This window comes from Electrona antarctica, assembly GCF_951216825.1.
Source record: "Electrona antarctica genome assembly, chromosome: 4".
Classification (NCBI taxonomy): domain Eukaryota; kingdom Metazoa; phylum Chordata; class Actinopteri; order Myctophiformes; family Myctophidae; genus Electrona; species Electrona antarctica.
Window position 1 is genome coordinate 35,771,899 of NC_136809.1, and position 21,309 is coordinate 35,793,207.

The 21,309-nt window shown below is 43.7% G+C and overlaps 1 protein-coding gene across 1 annotated transcript in view; it reads right to left on the bottom strand.

Annotated features, from left to right (window-relative positions):
* The window catches only part of LOC306921291 (venom factor-like), a gene marked incomplete at its 5' end in the record, with an annotated part of 44,400 nt that overhangs the window by 11,832 nt on the left and 11,259 nt on the right, over positions 1-21,309 (bottom strand). The window contains 14 exons of the mRNA XM_079498400.1: positions 307-423; positions 692-851; positions 1,968-2,043; positions 2,606-2,809; positions 3,264-3,347; positions 3,739-3,805; positions 4,762-4,971; positions 6,925-7,064; positions 9,315-9,400; positions 12,248-12,476; positions 13,361-13,455; positions 17,845-18,046; positions 20,378-20,446; positions 20,928-21,057. Coding sequence (XP_079354526.1) covers positions 307-423; positions 692-851; positions 1,968-2,043; positions 2,606-2,809; positions 3,264-3,347; positions 3,739-3,805; positions 4,762-4,971; positions 6,925-7,064; positions 9,315-9,400; positions 12,248-12,476; positions 13,361-13,455; positions 17,845-18,046; positions 20,378-20,446; positions 20,928-21,057 — 1,869 coding nt within the window. The remainder of the gene's footprint in view (positions 1-306; positions 424-691; positions 852-1,967; positions 2,044-2,605; positions 2,810-3,263; positions 3,348-3,738; positions 3,806-4,761; positions 4,972-6,924; positions 7,065-9,314; positions 9,401-12,247; positions 12,477-13,360; positions 13,456-17,844; positions 18,047-20,377; positions 20,447-20,927; positions 21,058-21,309) is intronic.

Genomic DNA, 21,309 nt, shown 5'->3' on the forward strand with positions numbered 1-21,309 from the left:
TTGTAGAGTTGTTTGTGACAAACCATGATTCAAGCTTTCCATATATGAATCGATAGCCATCCTTCCACATATATGCATAATATACCGGTATACATATTTCGTCGCTGGAAACCACCTAACTCAACCTATTAACTCCATTGGACCCCCAAACTGTCCACTAAAGCAGCTACTCTACTCCACCACCTCTCCCAAGTAATTGACAATATATAAAGTCACAATACATACAGTATACATAAATGCATTCATACATGAATCTGTGTGTTTCACATGACCAACAGTGTCAGCCACATCATCAGTCTTCAGTACCTCCAAGTTTACACCAGGGTCTCCGCTGCACTGGATGCCGGCCTCCTTGGCCTCTGCCAGCGCTATGAGGACGAAGGCCGCAAGAGTGGTCTCTGCCTCTGTGCCTCGAAGACCGCCCTGGAAACACACACCGGACAGACAGGTTTTCACAATGGGCTCTATGCATACACGCCATTTTGGAAAGAGCCTGGGCCCCTTCCCTACTTCCTTCACAGGTGTTACCGATGATACTAATGAAGGATCTGTTCCATTCATGTCAAACAGAGTCAGGGTGCTCGTGTGTGTGTGTGTGTGTGTGTGTGTGTGTGTGTGTGTGTGTGTGTGTGTGTGTGTGTGTGTGTGTGTGTGTGTGTGTGTGCGTGCGTGCGCGTCAGGCGTCTCTCACGATCATGGTGGTGCTGTAGACTGGGTTGTCCTCCTTGAAGCTCCCCCCAGGCTGCTGTTTGTGTTTGAGCAGGTAGAGCAGAGTGTCGCACACCTGCTGTTCGTCAACACCAATGATGGAATAAGCCATGGAGAACACCTTCACCACGTAGGCAGTGATCCTGAAACCGTTGGAAGGAATAATGCTTTTATTCCATCCATGATTCACTTACAGTATTCAGTTCATACCATCCATAATTGGTTATTTGCTAATTTATACGGATCCCCATTAGTCATCACAAAGAAATACTAACAACAACAAAAACATTTTTACAAAAGTCTCAGTATCACATAAAGAGATATCAAGAGGGATACAACAGATTTAAAAAGTAGCTCTATCAATCTGGTATGTAAAGATGTTGCATGTTTTGAGTGAAAAAAGAGATACCAACAGGGATACCGATTTTAAAAGTAGCACTATCAATCTGGTATGTAAGAAAGATGTATGTTTTGTGTATAGTACATGAAGTTGAAGTTTCCTTTTAAAATAAGCTTTTTCTACCATTGTATGTTAATATATAAGACCTATACTTCATTGTACGAGAAATAGCGGATATAGCCCAACTGTAGACTCACAACACATTGCAGCGTGAAGTGTTCGAAGCTTGTAGATCTGCTATTTTTGAAGAATGTAAACAAAATCAACACAATTCTAAGAATTCTAAAACGTTTGACATTTTTCAAAGGTTTTCGAGGAATAGGGACACCACAGGGTTATTGCATTTAATCATTCAAACATTTCTACTGCATTTCACCTAAAATAACCTCTAAGGGGCCATGAACCAGTCAGTGTCCACAGAAAATGTTTTTGACCTCCCAGCACCTTTCTGCCATGCACTTCTATGATGTAGAGGTAGGCCTACTAATTAGTAGAACTCCTCTTCCCAGCGCCGCACCTTGTGTTTCAGCGCTTTCGGTGTCTAGCTTCATTTGGTGGCGCGCCCTGGGCGGCACAAGTTTTAAAAAATCAACCTTTGGAGAGGAGCGCCACTCTTCAGTGTAACGTTCCTGTTGTAACAGGTGGCAAAACATTGATGGGAGGCGCCAACTCTGTGCATCTGGACATGATATGCAAAGCGCACCAACCACTCAAACACCACTTATACAGTAGTAGTAGAATCAGAGCTCCAACTCCACGATCCTTTTGCATTTGGTGGTGTCTGCATGACTGCGCAACTGCAAGATGAGCATTAGCGGGATTACCTACAATGTAATGTAATGTAATGTCGTGACATTACCATGTACTGGCGCCTTGCTTCTGGTACGGAGGGTAAGAGCCATCACTTTTACGGTACACCAGTTGCTTCTCATAGCCTGGGGATAAAGACAGCATGGATATTTGTCTGAAGAAAAATAACCCAATTCTAGACCAGGGGTCTTCAATGTTTTTTAGGCCAAGGAAGGACCCCTTAGCTGAGAGACAGATGAAGCAAGGACTCGATCCCCAGCATATTGTCTAAAATTGTGTTGCATATTAAACCTTTTCATAGATCTCAGATGGCTTCATTGACTATCAGTGTTATGTGAATTCATGTTTTTTTCTTCAGACATTTAACCACTGAAACCCTCAATATTTAGTAAACTTGACCGTTGGTTCTGTACTCGATCTGCTCTTTTCCCCCATCTACACCAAAAACACCCAGAAAATAGACGATCTACAAGCACACAACATGTGTGCATTAGCTAGTGTGCATTGTAGATTGGCTATCTTCGGCAAATGTTCCCCTCAGAATAGGGATCCTAGGGTTGCAGTGGTTAAAAAGAAAATCCATATCACACATAGACTTGGCCTGTAGTAACTCTGATCCACCCATTGATTGATTCATCTTCCTCACTCCCTCTCGCTGCAGTCGCTCCATTCCATTCCCTCCCTCACCTCTCCGGATGTATCGGAGGGCCTCGTCCCGGCGCTCCGCCCCAACGGCACCCCAGTCGTTCCTCCGGTCCAGATACAGGGTGGCGATTAGGGGCAGGGTGATGGTGGCCAGGTTCTGCTCCACACAGCCGCCGGGCATCCGGATCAACCGGCCCAGAGAGTCTTCACTGATGGAGTTGTCAATGCTGTCGGCCAGCACGTTGCCTGGGAGATGAGATGAGATGAGATGAGATGAGATGAGATGAGATGAGATGAGATGAGATGAGATGAGATGAGATGAGATGAGATGAGATGGAGAGAGAGGGAGGAGAGGAGAAAAATGAGTGATAAATATTAAATAACATCTCAGAAGGATAAGAGGAGAGGAGAGGAGAGGAGAGGAGAGGAGAGGAGAGGAGAGGAGAGGAGAGGAGAGGAGAGGAGAGGAGAGGAGAGGAGAAGCAATGAGTGATAAATAACATCTCAGAAGGATAAGAGGAGAGGAGAGGAGAGGAGAGGAGAGGAGAGGAGAGGAGAGGAGAGGAGAGGAGAGGAGAGGAGAGGAGAGGAGAGGAGAGGAGAGGAGAGGAGAGGAGAGGAGAGGAGAGGAGAAGCAATGAGTGATAAATAACATCTCAGAAGGATAAGAGGAGAAGAGAGGAGAGGAATGTTTACAGACCTCTGATACTGATGTGCGTCACGGGATTAGAGTTGGGCACAACTGAATGCAACCTCACCTTGTCAACACGAACCACTTGCTTACCTACAGTACATACAAACACAGATGAAATGGAATTGTAGCATTGTGGGAATGGAAATGTTCTGGTTAGTTGACCTCGGGAAGTTATTTAAGCCAGAAAGACTTGACGTCTTTGTATTAATCAAATATCTAATAAGGAGTAATATATTTTGAATTATCTGTTAAGAATGATGGCAAATTTAGCCTCATGCAGTCAATAGAGGGTTTTAGTCAATACACGGTCAAATACTAACTTTAACATGTATACGTTGTAACGTTTGTAACTATGGGACCATTGGGTTACATTTGTAGAGTCTCATTGTTAAATGAACACTCATTTAACAGTAATGATATGCCTCCCATTGTTTCTCCATAGCACTGACAAGAGAACAGCACGACAGTACAATCTGCTTACCAAGCAGCCCTACAGCAGACGGGTTCAACACGAAGCTCCGAACTTCAGTCTTTTGAACTCCCTCCACCTGAGTTGAGGAAATGAGGCCAAAACAAATAAACGCTTTTGTGCACTGAATATAATAAGACTGTGTTATCCCTTGAAGTTGTATGTTGAGCGGAAAACCCTACTGGTTACAGTAAAAATTGGCCAACCTTTAAGTGGCGATTATGTTCGATTAAAAATGTAAGGTTATAATAGTTTTGGATTTTGCATTTCATTTGAATATTTTCTTTTAATTCAGTTACTTTTAATTCGTTTTCAGAGCGGATTTGCTAATTTTAGCAAATTTTAGCATTAGTTTTTATTTTTGAAAATGCTTATTAGTTTTAGTGTTGTACCTGGCAGGATTGAAAAGGTACGTATTTATGTGTAAACTTAATAAAAGATAGCATTTAAAAATGTATTCAGTTAGATGAACCACCACCACAAAAACTAAGGGCGTTTTATCTATGACTTCGTTTTAGTGGGTTGGTTATTGTTTATTTTTTATTTGGTTCAGTTAACAAATATGTTATTTTGTTAGTTTTCGTTAACTATAAGAACCTTGCTACTACATCCTGATGTCGGGTAGGACTGCTACTGGTTCACAAGTGATATTAGATTAAACTCAAAAGCACATTATTATCATCTACCCAAATGGGCTTTCTGGATTAGCTCAGCAGTACAAATATCAGCACTCGGAGCCAGGGCTCAAAGCCTGGGTACTAGCTTGTAGATCTGCTATTTTTGAAAAATCATGAACATGGGGGCACAGCTTATATATATTTTTAAAGCAAACATTTTGAATTCAAATCGTTGCATCTGGGGGTCCCTGGAACAACATATTTTGAGATGGAGGGTCGGTGGCCAAATATATCATTTTGAGGGTTCTTGACAGCACTGCTGACACATAGCAACACACGTTTTTCAGAAAAAAGGTTAGGATTCAGAAGACATTTTGTAGACTGGGCCTGCAGGTCTTAATGGCTGACAGTGACTCACCACCACGCGCAGGACTTTCTTCACGCGGTCTCCTCCCATCATGCCACTGACCAGCACCATCACATCCACAGTCTGCTTCCCCACCACGTGCGGTACGATGGTGTATGGCACCACCAAAGAAGAGCGGGCGGCCACGTCCACCTCCTGCGTGTGCTGCTCGTTGAAGGCGAGGCTGCACATGCCTTCTGTCTTCATCAGCACCACCCTCACCTGGAGGGGAGACAAACAAACACCACCCGACACCATGCTCATGATTCATGTCATGATGCACCCGGTGGTGGAAAGTAACTAAGTACATTTACTGAAGTTACGTAACATTTTGAGTATTTCAAATTTTCAGTACTGTGACTTATACTCCACTACATCTCAGATATTGTAGGTATTACTCCACTACAATACTTTAGTTACCAGTTACTTTGTAAATTTTGATTATTATCAGCCCTATATACATTTAGGCCATTTGAAAATAATGCTGAATGAGTGCATCATATATACTTCCCTCCCTGGTTCTCAACGTGAGGTCCTGGGACCTTTGAGGGGGTATCCAGCTAAATTACTGATTATATAATGTTGTTATGATGTTATTATTGTCATGTTGTTATTGTGTTTATTTGATTATTAGGAATGAACATGTATCTGGCTCTCCGTACCTCTTCAATCTCCTCAAACGTCATGACCCCTCTCGCTCCTTCAGGTCTGGGAGGTCCCCAGGACCAAGTACTCTACCTGGTCTGGGAGGTCCCCAGGACCAAGTACTCTACCTGGTCTGGGAGGTCCCCAGGACCAAGTACTCTACCTGGTCTGGGAGGTCCCCAGGACCAAGTACTCTACCTGGTCTGGGAGGTCCCCAGGACCAAGTACTCTACCTGGTCTGGGAGGTCCCCAGGACCAAGTACTCTACCTGGGGCCTCTCGCTCCTTCAGGTCTGGAAGGTCCCCAGGACCAAGTACTCTACCTGGGGCCTCTCGCTCCTTCAGGTCTGGGAGGTCCTCAGGACCAAGTACTCTACCTGGGGCCTCTCGCTCCTTCAGGTCTGGGAGGTCCCCAGGACCAAGTACTCTACCTGGGGCCTCTCGCTCCTTCAGGTCTGGGAGGTCCTCAGGACTAAGTACTCTACCTGGGGCCTCTCGCTCCTTCAGGTCTGGGAGGTCCCCAGGACCAAGTACTCTACCTGGGGCCTCTCGCTCCTTCAGGTCTGGGAGGTCCCCAGGACCAAGTACTCTACCTGGGGCCTCTCGCTCCTTCAGGTCTGGGAGGTCCCCAGGACCAAGTACTCTACCTGGTCTGGGAGGTCCCCAGGACCAAGTACTCTACCTGGTCTGGGAGGTCCCCAGGACCAAGTACTCTATCTGGTCTGGGAGGTCCCCAGGACCAAGTACTCTACCTGGGGCGATAGAGATTTTTCTTTTGCTTCCCCAACCCTGTGGAATGCACCCCAATACTCTCAGAGATGCCCCTCACCATCCAGACCTTCAAAACCGCTCTCAAAACCCACCTCTTCAATATGGCTTTCCCCAGCTAACTCCACCCCCCCCCCCTTTTATTTATTCATTCCACTGTTTTTATTGATTTTATACCTTAGTCTTAGCCTTTTCTTTGTTTTTTTAATGTTTTCTCATGCCCCTCATATAAAGCATCTGTGGCTACTTATAAAAGTGCTATATAAATGTGAGATACTAATATGGGTCTGTCTGAAAGTGAAAAGCAGAGCATACCACTGCCATACAAGTCATAAAGTGAAATTGATAATTTGTTTCTTTGCACAGCCTTCCAGGATTTGTCACACACGTTACCGCAGTGAAATCTGATCTCCGCATTTGACCCATCTCTTGGAGCGGTGAGCCGGAGCCAAGGAGCGGTGAGCTGCAGCCGTGCCGCGATCGGGAATCATTTGATTAGTTGATTTGACCCCCAATCCAACCCATTGATGCTGAGTGCCAAGCAGGGAGGCATTGGGTCCCATTTTTACAGTCTTTGGCATGACCCGGCCAGGGATCGAACCCCGTTTCAGGGCGGACACTCTAACCACAAGGCCACTGTCTGGGCGGAGGAATCAAAGCTATAATCTGGACATGGAGCCAGTTCATTCAGATTTGAGCACAATCCTATAGGGAAGCTGAAGGAGGACAGTGTGTGGTACAGTAGGTTTTGAAGTGGTCTTACGTGCAGGGCCCTGTCGACGTAGTTGTGGAGCACAGCCTTGATCTCGATTTGCTCATTCCTCGCCACTGAATACGGAAGCTTCAGGTCCACAAATAGAGGCTTAAATGTTTTCACGTTGTAAGGCTCAGCCACACAGAATCCTACAGAATGAGACATGGATCAGCATGCTGTGTGCTGGTTGATTGATTGATGCATTTATTAACATATTGGAGAATTACAGTACATTTCAAGCACAACTCAATACAAAACTGTTAACTGTGGACGACACCATAAAGTATTACACTTGTTTACAATAGGGCCCACCATGTTCAATTCAGCATAACAATTAGAGACAATTAGAGACTGTTTTTATATAGTCAAAAACAAGAAATCATCATAGAGGAGGTAGAAAGGGAGAAAAAAAAACATATACAGTGAGGGGAAAATGGGTGGGTGGGGGATTCAGGTTTTACGGGGGCCAGTTTCGAATTGCAGCCGTCCGTAGGTGCCCTTTGAGAACGGTTTTGAAGGAGTCAAGGGATTTGCATGTCTTAATGACTGTTGGTAGGGCATTCCACATTTTGGTGGCATAGGAGCGAAAAGAATTTAGTCCCTTGTTTGTGCCGAATCTGGGTTGGCGTTGCACATGGTTTGCTGAGCTCTGATGTTTAACGCTTGTCAGAAGCAAGTGGTAGACGGTTCAGTGGATGACAATCTGAAAACTCAATCAGAGACAATCTGATTGGTGAAGTTGGTGAAGAACAGTAAAAAAAGAAAAGAAAAAAGACTAGGATAGTAGTTAGTACACAGGTTTTCAAATTCGTCACACAGCCCCCAAATTAGCCCAATATAGACCTAATTATTTATTGATTTTTAATCACATCGAAAAGCAAGTGATTAGAAAACAAACTATGATATGTCTTCTTTTATATGCCTGAACCGATTATAACACAGGTCTCAATGGTTTATAAATAATGTTTGTTATGAGCTGGTCAAGCTTGCTCCATTCACTGCTTTGTATTCATGTAACTTCCGGTGCGAGATTTGGCTCTCATGAAAGTGTCATGGCGCAGCACAGTCACGTGACCATGACACTTCCTTCTCTAAGCTCCAAGGGGCCAGTGAGGCGCTCCAACGTTGAAGCACTGGGCCCTAGTGGTAAGAGAAGGACTGCAGGCGGACCTGTGGATTCATGACGAGGAAACCCCGTGCAGCTGGGCTTTAAAGGGACACTTCACCCTTTTTGCAAAAAAAATATATCAATGACCTTTATAAGATTTAGAACACTTTCCTGGTGTTATTTTTTGTGTAATCTCTGGTTTTAGATATTTTATATTAACCGAGTGGCTCTGACGTCAGAGACACTCTTCCGTATTCCTTCCGGACTACATTTGTCTCCTAACACTGCAGCTAGACCAGCCCCAAAACACAGTCGTCACGGACACTGCAGGGTGTCCCAAGACTTGTTCCACCTACCTACAACCTTCATTGACTCCACCCCCACATGCGCATTTGTTATTGTGTTTGTATCATGTCGCCGAGCAGAGCAGCACCAGAGAGAGTATACAGAAAAAAACAACTCAGAGACGAGGAGGAGACGCTCGTGTTGCCCCCCCGTCAGAGCCACTCGGTTAATATAAAATATCTAAAACCAGAGATTACACAAAAAATAACGCCAGGAAAGTGTTCTAAATCTTATAAAGGTCATTGATATATATTTTTTTGCAAAAAGGGTGAAGTGTCCCTTTAACATTGAGCGCTCGGTTGCACTTCCGCATTTTGGGCACCAAATGCGGAAGTGCAACCGAGCGCTCAATCTTAAAGCCCAGCTGCACGGGGTTTCCTCGTCATAAATCCACGGGTCCGCCTGCAGTCCCAGCTCGGACCAGTAGGGCCGAGCGCTTCAATGTTGGAGAGCCTCCCTGGGGGCTTGCCCAGCACACACACACAGTGTGCTTGACTGTAGGCTGCGGTAGCCCGGCGATGAGTTGTTTTCATCCGCGGATGTAAGAAGAGGGAATAATAACCTTCCAAACACTGGATTTTGGCTCATTTTGAGCAGAAAAAGGAGTAATAAGGGCGCGTGTGCGCGTCAGATCCGTATGTAGGCTGTCTAACATCTGAGTAAAAGTAACAAAATGTAATATTATTTTTTAATTACTCGATTAAATGAAATCATTTTGGCACAGGCGGGTCGTGGAGAGAAGAACGAGGTCCCGTGTTCTTGGCATTAATACGACAAGTAAGACGCGCGAACGCAGCTCGTAAATTGCAATAACAGTTAGAATAAATTACGTACTTTTTCTTTTTCTTTTTAAGTTTTCTTTTTTAATACAATTAACTATTTTCATTTGTCTTTCTTTAAAGCAATTTCACAGGCGGACTTACAAAGCACACATGTCCCTCCCTACCTTTATCCGGGGATGAGCTGATGGCCATAATGCCCCATTCTGTGATGCTGTCAGGTAAGGTGTCCAGTACCAGGGCAGATGCTAACCTGTTGAGTAAATAAATGCACATTAGACTCGTCTCTAGACTATAATACATCGTTGTCTCCACCAGCCGAAGGCATGGGGAGATGTTTTGCACTCAATCTGTCCGTCCGTGTGTCCGTGTGTCCGTCTGTTACCAGCTAATCTCCGGTCGATGCCAAACTTTGCACACCTGGATGCCAACGATGAACCTCTGCCCCAAATTTCCCAGAGCGGCCTGTTATAGCGGCATTATGAGGCAGCTTTTCACCTTTTTGCCCATAACTGCACCGATCTGCAGAAGCGTTGCATGCACACTCCCTAGAGGTCAAGGACAAACCTTTGACCTGCATCTGCCTTTTATAGCGCCACCAGGATGCTGACCTTTGTAAAACACATTTTTTATATTACTCCTCCAGATTCTGTCCAAAAATCCTGCAAATCGTTACACAGTATAGTCATGTGCTCAAGACGGATCTGTCCGATATTTCATATTCCATCCTATTTGGCTATAGAGGGTATGCGTGTGATATCATCATCAAACCAGGAAGTTATGCGGGAACGCCTACTGAGTACCAAAAAACTACTTTCTGGCCTTGACAGCCCATACATCCAAACAGAAAAGTCCAATATGATTGCCACTCGATTTGCCAATGAATTGAACACTTTCCCACCCTCCCCCATCCCATCCTAATGTTGTTATTCCAGTCATCTCAGGTCAGTAGCTTGAGGGTAAACAGTGATTGTGGCTCAGCCTTTGTGACGGAGGGAAAGAGAGAGATTGAAATCCAGTTTGGTGTCATTTGGGAAAACAGTACAAGTACACGGCTGATAACTGTAGTCCAATATGCCACGATGAGGCAACGCAGGAAATTCCCAATGCCAGACATTTGCACATTAACAGATTGTTGCTCTGATTCTTAATTGCACTCTCCCTCACGGCAAAATGTGTCTATTTACAGCATTTTGACCCGATCGTACAACAAAATTCAAACTTGATGCACAAATGTATTATGAACAGTGTTGGTGTAAAGTAACTTTACTCAAATACTGTACTGAGTATTTCCAATTTTCTCTACTTTCACTCCACTACAATTATTTCAAAACTTTAGTACTTTGTAGATTTTGATTATTATAACAAAACATGCATTGCCCACTTCAGCCCATATACATTTCGGCTGAAGTGGAGATGTGTCGCATCGCATCTGCTACCGGTATTTTCAAAAGTGTAATACATTTGAAAACTTGTGAAATGGGATATTCTGCATAATGAGTACTTTCTAATTTTGGTACTTTATACATTTTGATACCAATACTTTTGTACTTTTACTCAAGTACATTTTGAATTCCGGACATTTACTTGTGACAGAGGGTTTCTACTTTCTACATTGCAGTATAGCAAAACATGTATTTTCTCTATGAGTAATAAGTGTACTGAGTGTACTGTAAATGCTTTGTTGTAGTGCTGCACAAAAAAGATTGAAAATATATCACAATCTAGATTCAGACACCTATGCAATCTCGTTTCGTGAAGAATCGTGCAGCACTAGTTGGCTGTCCAATTCATTAGTGTGGTTGCCCTAAGGGCAACCAGACTATTGTAATCGTAACACTTTATTATTTCGCTAGAGTAACCCTAAATTTGAAGGACTACTCCTCCTACAGTTTTGACTGTACGCACTTGAGCCATATCTCAAATTGACCGGAAAAATCGGGAATGGTGTGCTTGCTCGTTTCTAAGAGAAATGTTGTATAGTTTAATTGATATTAATTTATTCGTGCATTAAATGTCCCCATTGACATGAATGGGAAAATGCGAAAAATCACGTTCAAGTATTTTTTCCTCGGAGACCGTAAGGGCTATAGTTACAAAACTTGGAGGGATAATTCGTAATACTTACTAAAATTAATTAACTTATAATTATATCGGTCGGCCTCATGGTGGCGCTATAACAGCCCATTTTACCTTTTGGCTTATAACTCTTGAACCGTATGTCGTAAAATCAAAATTCCTTTCTCCCTGTATGCCTTGGACCATGACGCATCTCCCCATATAGGCCACGCCCATTTGCGTCAGGATAGATTTTCCGCCATTTTGAATTTTCTTCAAAACACACCTTTATTTTCTAAATCTACAGATTTTGTCCGAATATCACAGAAATCGGTACACTTGATCGCTGGACCTATCCGACCGCGTTTACATTTTTTTCAGATTTTTTGAATTTTTTTTGTCCGTATCGTTCGGCCTTAATCGTCGTCCGAATTTAGCGGGAGGGGCCTATTTTACAAAAATGCCACAAATCACGAACGGAATGTCCAATCCATCCCAAATTTGAATCAGATGTCGCAGGTGGTTTAATCAACCAAAAGCCAAAAGCGATTCCATTTTCATCCATAAGGGGCACCGCAAATGCGAAAAATGTAATTTTGGGGGGATAAATTCCATCCGAATTACTTACACATGATCGCAGGGGTGACGCGACATTGTAATTGGCTGGCAATATCAGTGGGAGGGGCATATGTAAGCCACTGCGGCAACCACACTTTGCAATTTTTTAAAATTGCGACCTTTCTAGTTTTACTTACTCTTCTGTTTTTGCTACAAGAGAGACTTTAAGAGCGGTTTAAGTCAAGCTTTGATGTTGTCTATTTAAAGCCACAGTGTGGCTCCAGCTAGGTGCCACATTTTGTATGTAGTAATGTTCAGCCACACTGCAGGCTAGCTATAGACAATACATTTGTATGGAAAAAATTTGAATCTTGTGAGAATAGTGAACTCAATTCTTGTGGAGGAAAATCAAGATTCACATTTGAGCAAGAATCGTGCAAGACTACTTTGTTGTGTTTTTTAAGTGAAGTAGTTTTTTTTTTACCCGTCTCTACCGTCTGCTCTGTTGGGCAGGCTCACATCCCTCCACAGCCACGACTCGAAGAACTTGGAGCGCAGATACACATCTGTCTCTTCCAGGTACTCGCCTTCTTCTTCCTCCTCCTCCTCCTCCTCCTCCAACTCTTCTACTTCGGCTAGAGCTCGACCTGCTCCACCTCCAAAACCTCCTACACCGCGCCCAAGGAGCACTTCAGATCCCTGTGGGACTGACACTGTGAGGGTTGGAACAAACACATACGGTTCTGATGAATACCTCTGTAGCATATCGGCTGCTGTAAGTAGTCCTGTTACACCAATGGTGCAAAAAAAGAAAAACATAATATAACATTTGTTTGTTTGTTTATTTATTAATTAAATTAATATTTTATATTTGACCACGAGGAGTTGGCAGGATATCTTTCCAGGGGGAGTGAGGGGCCACACATTGGACTATAGAATTGAAACTCATGGTGCTGAATGATGTTAAAACTGCATGAATTTGGTAGACATGACTACTTTACCATAGGGCTTCTTATTTAACAGCTGTATTGTATAACTCACATTATCAAATACATTATGTTATAAATAAAATATGGACTCAAAGCAGACCGTTTCTGTCACATAAACATTTAACATTTGAGTACGGTATGTAAATATGGAATGGAATATGGAATACAGGTATGTACTCAAATGTTACATATTAATTACTAGTAATAATGAATTGGAGACGAGTTCAATTAATTTCCCTCAAAACCATTAACATAAAATGCTACCTTTTAACATGTAGATTTTGTTGTTCTTTGAGGACTTCGAGGCCTGGAATGATGGTCAAAGGGTCCCCAGGCCGTATGTGTGGTAGATACTAGGTTTAATGTTTAACCGTTATCCTAATTTATTTGAATCACTTTAAGTGTTCTCCTTGCACACTTTCTATAAATATTTATGAAATATAATATAATGTGTGTTGTATGTTATGTGATTAAGACCTTCTCCATCCCCGCTTTCAAACTGTCTGTATTCTGGATAAAGAGATGAGCTCTTTGTCATGATATTCATTTATGTATTTAATATATAGAGTTTCCATACATGCTTTTCAGTGATTACATTTAGTACTTACACATGTATGTTGTGAAGTCTCGTGTGGGGGATCTGCCCACGCCAGGTAGGCCAGACACGCCAGGCATTAGTCGACCTCGTAGCGGTATTCGCAGTCTGTGCAGGACAGAGAGCATGGAGGTGGTGGTTAGGGGCAGTGGAGTGGAGGATTTTGAGGGCAGGTGCTCATGTGAAAATAGGGCACCTTGTGTGGCACGTGGAACCGCCGGCTGTCTTAATAGTGTGTAAGATTTATAGATGTTGGGGCATAAATAATATATTAGAAGCTTTTATCCACTACAAAACAATAAAAAATCACACCCGTGTGAACAGGGTGGCCCACCCACACCCCTGATGCCTATCCTCACTGCTCCACCCAGACCTCATGCCACATACAGCCCACCCACACCACTGATGTCCATCCCATACACTCTTGCATCAGCCTCACCACCGCCCACTCTCCCCCTCCCTCTCCAACCATACACATACGCACAGGCGGTGACCAGAGCCATCCCCAGCACACACAGCATCGAGCAGATGTTCAGGGAATTCTACACAGCATGGGCCCAGGGCAGAACCCCTGGAATGTAACAACAATGTGAACAATGGAGTACAAATCACTCACTATATCATCCTGGAATATACAAGGTTTGAGGTCGACTGCCCTTGGCATCAAGAGCAGAACCCCAGACTTTGCCAAAGAGATTGCAAACATAGACATCATTGTCCTACAAGAGACATGGCACAGAGGGGACGGCCCCACTGGCTGTCCTACTGGCTACAGAGAACTTGTGGTACCATCTACAAAGCTGGCAGGACTCTGGAGGTATGCTAATATGGTACAAATCAGAACTAATCCACTCCATTAAGCTAGTCAAAACGGGAACTTCTTCCATCTGGCTAGAAATAAACAAGGAACTTACCACAACCGAAAAGAATGTCTACCTGTGTGCCACCTACATCCCCCCAATTGAATCCCCTTACTTTACAGAAGACTTTTTTCCCACACTAGAAGAGGATATCAGCCGTTTCCAGGCACACGGTCACATTGTAATTTGTGGAGACCTAAATGCCAGAACAGGACAAGGGCCTGACACCCTCAACACACAGGGAAACAAACACTTACCAGGAGGGGGAAACATCAGCTCCCCAACATGTCCCCCGAGATACAATCACGACAAAACAACAAACAAACATGGGTCACAACTGCTACAGCTCTGTCGCTCACTGGGTCTGTACATCGTTAACGGTAGACTCCGAGGGGACTCCTTCGGTAGATATACATACAGCTCATCCCTGGGAAACAGCACGGTAGATTACTTTATCACTGACATAAACCTGGCATCTCTCAGAGCTTTCACAGTCAGCCCGCAAACACCCCTGTCAGACCACAACAGAACCACAGCCTATTTAAACAGATCAACACACAGACACAAAGAACAAACGCCAAACAAACTACATACTATAAGAAAACGTTACAAATGGAATGAACATAGCGCAGAAGCTTTCCAAAATGCTATTAGGCAAAAACAAGTCCAATCACAACTGGATCAGTTCCTAGAAAAAACCTTTGAAAAAAACAGTGAAAGTGTAAACAGGGCAGTAGAAGGCCTCAATCATATATTTGAACTAACAGCCTCACTAGCAAACCTAAAAGTATCAAACAGGAAAGCCAGAAAAAATGTTGAGAATGACAAATGGTACGATAATGACTGCAAGAATCTCAGGAAAAAATTAAGGAAACTATCAAACCAAAAACACAGAGACCCAGAAAACAACAACACAACACGTCTCCAATATGGGGAAACACTGAAACAATACAAGAATACAGTAAGAGAAAAAAGAGATCAACATGTTAGAAACCAACTGCAAGATATTGAGGATTCCATACAGACAAACAGCTTCTGGGAAAACTGGAACAGACTTAATAAGCTAAAACAGGACGAACTACCCATCCAAAATGGAGATATATGGGTGAACCATTTCTCTAGCCTCTTTGGCCCAATCGAGAAGAACAAAGAGCAAAAACAAATAAAAGATAAACTACAAAACCTAGAGTCAGCCATAAAAGACTACCAGAATCCGCTAGATTCCCAAATCAACCTAAAAGAACTACAAGACAAAATAAAAACACTTAAAACCAAGAAGGCCTGTGGGGCAGACGGTATTCTAAATGAAATGATAAAATTCACCGACCTCAAATTCCAACTGGCCATACTAAAACTCCTAAATATCGTGCTCAGATCTGGGATCTTCCCCAGCACATGGAACCGCTGAACCACAAAAGTGGAGACAAATATGACCCAAATAACTACCGCGGAATCTGTGTAAACAGCAACCTCGGAAAGATCCTCTGCATGATCCTCAACCACAGAATTCTAAACTTCCTCACAGAAAGCAATGTCCTGAGCAAATCACAAATTGGCTTTCTACCAAAATATCGCACAACAGACCACATTTACACTCTAAACACCCTAATTGACAACCAAATAAACAAAAACAAAAGCAAATTATTCTCATGCTTTGTCGACTTCAAAAAAGCATTCGATTCAATTTGGCATGAGGGTCTGATGTACAAACTGTTGGAAAGTGGCATTGGGGGGAAAACCTATGACATCATAAAATCAATGTACACTAACAACAAATGCGCAGTTAAAATAGGCGAAAAGCACACAGACTTTTTCCCCCAAAGCCGAGGAGTTAGACAGGGATGCAGCCTGAGTCCAACACTCTTCAACATATATATCAACGAATTAGCAAAAACGATAGAACAGTCTACAGCTCCAGGCATCCCCTTGGCAAACACAGAAATCAAATGCTTACTTTTCGCAGATGACCTGCTGCTGCTGTCTCCAACCAAGGAAGGACTACAGCAGCAACTTGATCTCCTACACAAATTCTCGCAGACATGGGCCCTGACAGTGAACCTAACTAAGACTAAAATCATGATATTTCAAAAAAGATCCAGCCGCCAAAACCATAAATTTTTCCTAAATACAATCCCACTAGAACAAACAAAAAACTATACCTACCTTGGCCTAAACATCAGCAGCACAGGGAACTACAACCAAGCTGTAAAGGACCTGAGAGACAAGGCAAGAAGGGCATTCTATGCTATCAAAAGAAACATCAAAATAGACATCCCAATAAAAACCTGGCTTAAAATACTGGACTCTGTGATAGAACCAATTTCCCTCTATGGTTGTGAGATCTGGGGACCATTAGCAAACCATGACCTTGAAAAATGGGATAAACACCAAACCGAGACACTACACACAGAATTCTGCAAATCCATTCTCCGTACCCAGCGGAAAACACCAAATAATGCATGCAGGGCAGAATTAGGACGATACCCACTCATAATCAAAATAAAAAAGAGAGCACTTAAGTTCTACAACCACCTAAAAGAAAGCGACCTAGATGCACTCCATAACAAGGCACTCACACACAGCGAAACTCTAGAGAGATGCCCCCTCAGCCAGCTGGCCCTGGAACTCCGGGCACAAACACAAACAGAGCCACGAGATAGAAAACCCATTGGACTAAACCAAATTATAAAACAGCAAAAGGAAAACTACCTGACACATTGGAAAGAAGCAACACAAAAGCAGAGTAAACTAGAATGCTATCTGGCCCTAAACAGAGAATACGCAGTGGCAGAATACCTGAGCACCGTGACCGACCCAAAACAAAGAAAAATCCTAACTAGGTACAGACTCAGCGAACACAGTCTTGCGATCGAGAAAGGCCGTCATAGGCAGACCTGTATCCCGAGAGAAGACAGACTATGCACCCACTGCACACAAAATGAAGTGGAAACCGAGCTACACTTCCTAACCATCTGTCCATTGTACCAAGACATCAGAGACACATACTTCCCACAGATTACAACCACACACGGAGATTTTGAAAACATGACCAATGACAAAAAACTCCCATATCTGCTGGGCGAAGTACAACAATGTGCAAACACAGCAGCAAGATTCGTGAGTTGCTGTGATAGGAGAAGGATATCAAACGGAACACAACCACCCTAAAGACTAATCATTGTGTATATTCCTGCACTATACCTGCATCCAGTGATCTTGGTACAATATAGAAATTGATCTATTGAAGATTCTGACGTTCAAATGTACATATTTTTTGTTTTGATTGTATTGCTGTATTGTTGTATTGTGCTTTCTGCTTTGGCAATGTAAACGTATGTTTTCTCATGCCAATAAAGCCCTTTGAATTGAATTGAATTGTAAGGTCTTATATAGCCTGTCTGACGTAATGAAATCATGTCTGACGTAATGAAATCACACCCGGGTGAACAGGGTGAACATAGCAACCATGCTCATTTTTTCTGCACAGAACAAAGCCAGTTGTAGGAGTGGTTTACACCACTCAAAAAATTAATTAACAAACTGTACAAAAAAACAAACTTTCAAAAGAGCACATTGCTGTCCAGAGGGCAAAAGGGAAGGTGCTCTAGCACCACCTAGTGTCTATCTGTGCACGTGCCTGGTCAGGGGGGGCTCGGCGGTGGGCGGCCTGCTGTCAAACTCCTGGCCGTGGTACTGGGCGCAGCAGTAGCGGAAGGCCCGGATGCACTCCCAGCCCTCGGTGATGTAGAGGGAGCGCCGTGTGCAGGAGTATGGCATGGGGATGTCCCTCAGGCCGTCCTTACAGCAGCTACGGAGCAGCTTCTCTTTGTAGTACTCCTCTGGAGAGAGGGAGAGACATTGATCATCCTACAAGCTAAAAGCAAGTCATCCTGCAAGCTCACAACTTGTAGCTACGTGCCGCACTATAGCTATCTTCACACCGTGACACAGGTGCACAACAAAGTAAAAATCACACCCGTGTGAAGTGAGTGGTGCAACTCTGTGTGGGGGTTTCCGGGGGGGGGGGGGGTGTTCCAGACCCACAGGAACGCACCCAGGGTGCCGGCCCGGTTTCCGGCGAGCCGTCCCGCGTCCAAAACGGTAGAGAAATGACAGAGTTACCATGTGGGGGGGTGTGTGCGTTAGGTTGCACACAGGTGGTGAAAAACAACCATGTTGTTTTCGTGCTCATACCCAGCCAGCCAGCTACCCACCCAGCTACCCAGCCAGCCACCCACACACATAGCTCCGTAAGGGAGTGGTTGCACCACTCAAAAATCATCCTTTAGAGAAAGCCAAGAGTTAGCCAAGAGAAAGACATGGACATTGTACTGACTCTATGAATTCCAAATGATTTAAATCAGTCAGACTGAGAACTAATCCATGATGATGGCTTGTGTCAGATGAATGGATGGAAAACATGGGTGGGAGGTGTTGGTGTAGATGTATAGGGTTGGATATATACTGTGTAGACAAATCACTGGATGGACAAATGATTGTGGGAATGGAAGGAATGGAAAGGCATTGAATTAAGCAATATTACACTCGAGGGTGTGCTTTACCGTCATTAAGATTAATTAAAGAATGATTACTATATGCCAGGATATCCCCCCGTCCAACCCTTATTTTGACGATCTAAAACACCGCAACCGGATGTTGACTGAATAGTGTGTGTGTGTGTGTGTGTGTGTTGTCGGATTAGGTGTTGATCTCTCACTAGCTGATGAGAAGTACAGACCGGCGCATTTACAGCGACCGCTATGCTCCGTGCAATAAGCGTTGTTTTGACCAGAAATGCCGCCTGGGACGGGGAATTGGAGCTAAAAGCGACTGAAAGCATGCGTGCGCACGTGCGTGCACGCGCAAATCAAGATGGCGCAGAACAGTGTTATGGCTAACAACAGATAGCCATCCGAAGCTAATGTGAGTAGCCTTAGGACTAGATCGGATCAAAACATTTATACAACTGAATTAACGTAATTTACGTTTATTTGCGCTTGCCGAGACTAATGATTAACATAGGCTACGTTTTTTTTGGCAGGGATTGTGTCCCGGTCGATGCCAAATTTTGCACACACACTCCCTGTATGCCAACGATGAACCTCTGCCCCAAAATTTCCAGAACGGCCTGTTATAGCGCCACCAGGAGGCCGCTTTGTGCAAAACAAGTTTTTGGACAGTACACCTACAGATTTTGTCCAAACATCACGCAAATTGGTACACAGTCTCTCTAGAGCCATTCAACGAAACAGGTCTTTCAGATTTTTCAGACTCCATCCTGATTGGCTAAGATTGGCTTCCAAAGTTCGCAGGAGTGCTCAGTTTCAAACAAAATGCTGCAAATCATGAACACATCGTGTGATTTCCGTGAAATTGTGCACGCACATTCCCACTAGGCCGAGGAAGAAATGCCACATGAACATTTTCAACTCAGCCTCATGGTGGCGCTATAACTGGCCGAAAAGTGTTTTTACCTCTAACTGCACGGATCTGTGGATAACTTTGTATGCCAACTCCCTAGAGGCCAAGGAAAAACCTTTGCCTGGACGTTTTCACATCTGCTCTTTATAGCGCCACCAGGAGGCCGACATATGTAAAACACATTTTCTAATATTACTCCTTCAGATTTTATCCAAATTTCACGCAAATCGGTACACATGCTCTTCATAGTCATGTGATCAAGACGGGTTTGTTTGATTTCTCATAATCCACCCTCATTGGCTACGATTGGCTTCTAAACTTTTCAGGAGTAGCCCGCTTTGTACCCGTTTTGTACAAATCGCCACAACTACTCAACGCAGTGTCTGATTGTGGTGAAACTGTGCATGCATATTCCCACTTGGCTTTGGAAGAAATGCCACTTGACAGTTTTCAAATCAGCCTCATGGTGGCGCTACAACAGGCCAAGCCGCGTCACACACACACACACACACACACACACACACACACACACACACACACACACACACACACACACACACACACACACACACACACACACACACACACTCCTATCCTCCTGGTGGAGACCTGTGCCCAGAAGGGCACTTTTTCTAGTTGGTCAATGATTTACTGTGTCATCTAATTATTGTTAATTAGTGCCATGCTTGCTGACACTCACCCAGAGCAGTTAATTATTGTTAATTAGTGTCATGCTTGCTGACACTCACCCAGAGCAGTTCTACGTTGTAACAGCTCAGCAGATCGTCTCCTTCTTGCACTAACTTGGCACTGCAAACCTGAGGAGAGAAGAGGAGGCTTCAAAGACTGGTTCATTTAGGCATTTTATTTTGAAGTTTCAGCCTCAAATGGCAGAATCTTAGTTTCTGAACCAATCAGAGTGTCACATCCCTCCAGGCTATGGGACGAAAGTCCGTCTCATGCATGACCACATGCACTGTCGTTTGTAAACAAAGGTACAGAGAGACGTGTACCTTACAAGCATATGCAAAGGCTAAACTTATGTAATTTAGATAGTGACAAAGTGTACTGAGCTAGTGTATACCGTACTCAGTTTCATTGTACAGACATTCTACTGTTAGACCGATGTTAGGTTCTTAGCTTGCTTATGATTCTTGACGACTATTTCTATGTATTTGATGTATTTATTACCATGTGTACTTGCTTACTGTGAGTCGCTCTGGATTAAGAGTGTCTACTAAAAATGGCTAAATTGTAAAATCAACATTGCCAGAGCCACAGCAGGTAGGGACGGTATACCTTTCCTGTTTGGGGTTTTGACCCCAGAGCGGGAGGAGAACAGCAGCCCTGCATCTGTGAACACCTGCATGCCGTCCCTGCCCCCTCCCCGCGTGCAGCCAATGTCACCCTTCTCCACCACGTCCCACATCTGTGGGAGACAACAAAACACATTAAGACCTGGAATGCATCTGTGTCACTTTAGCTTGTAACCACCTTTATTTATTTTATAACTTTAGCTGTCGATTAATAGCAGATCTACAAGCTCATAGCACGGCACCGAGGGCCATGCTACAAGCTTGTAGATCTGCTATTTTTGAAAAATTGTGAAAATGTGACGCAAATCTTTTGATAGTATATTCTTTCACGGCAAACGTTTTTTTAACTCGTATCTTTGCTTCTC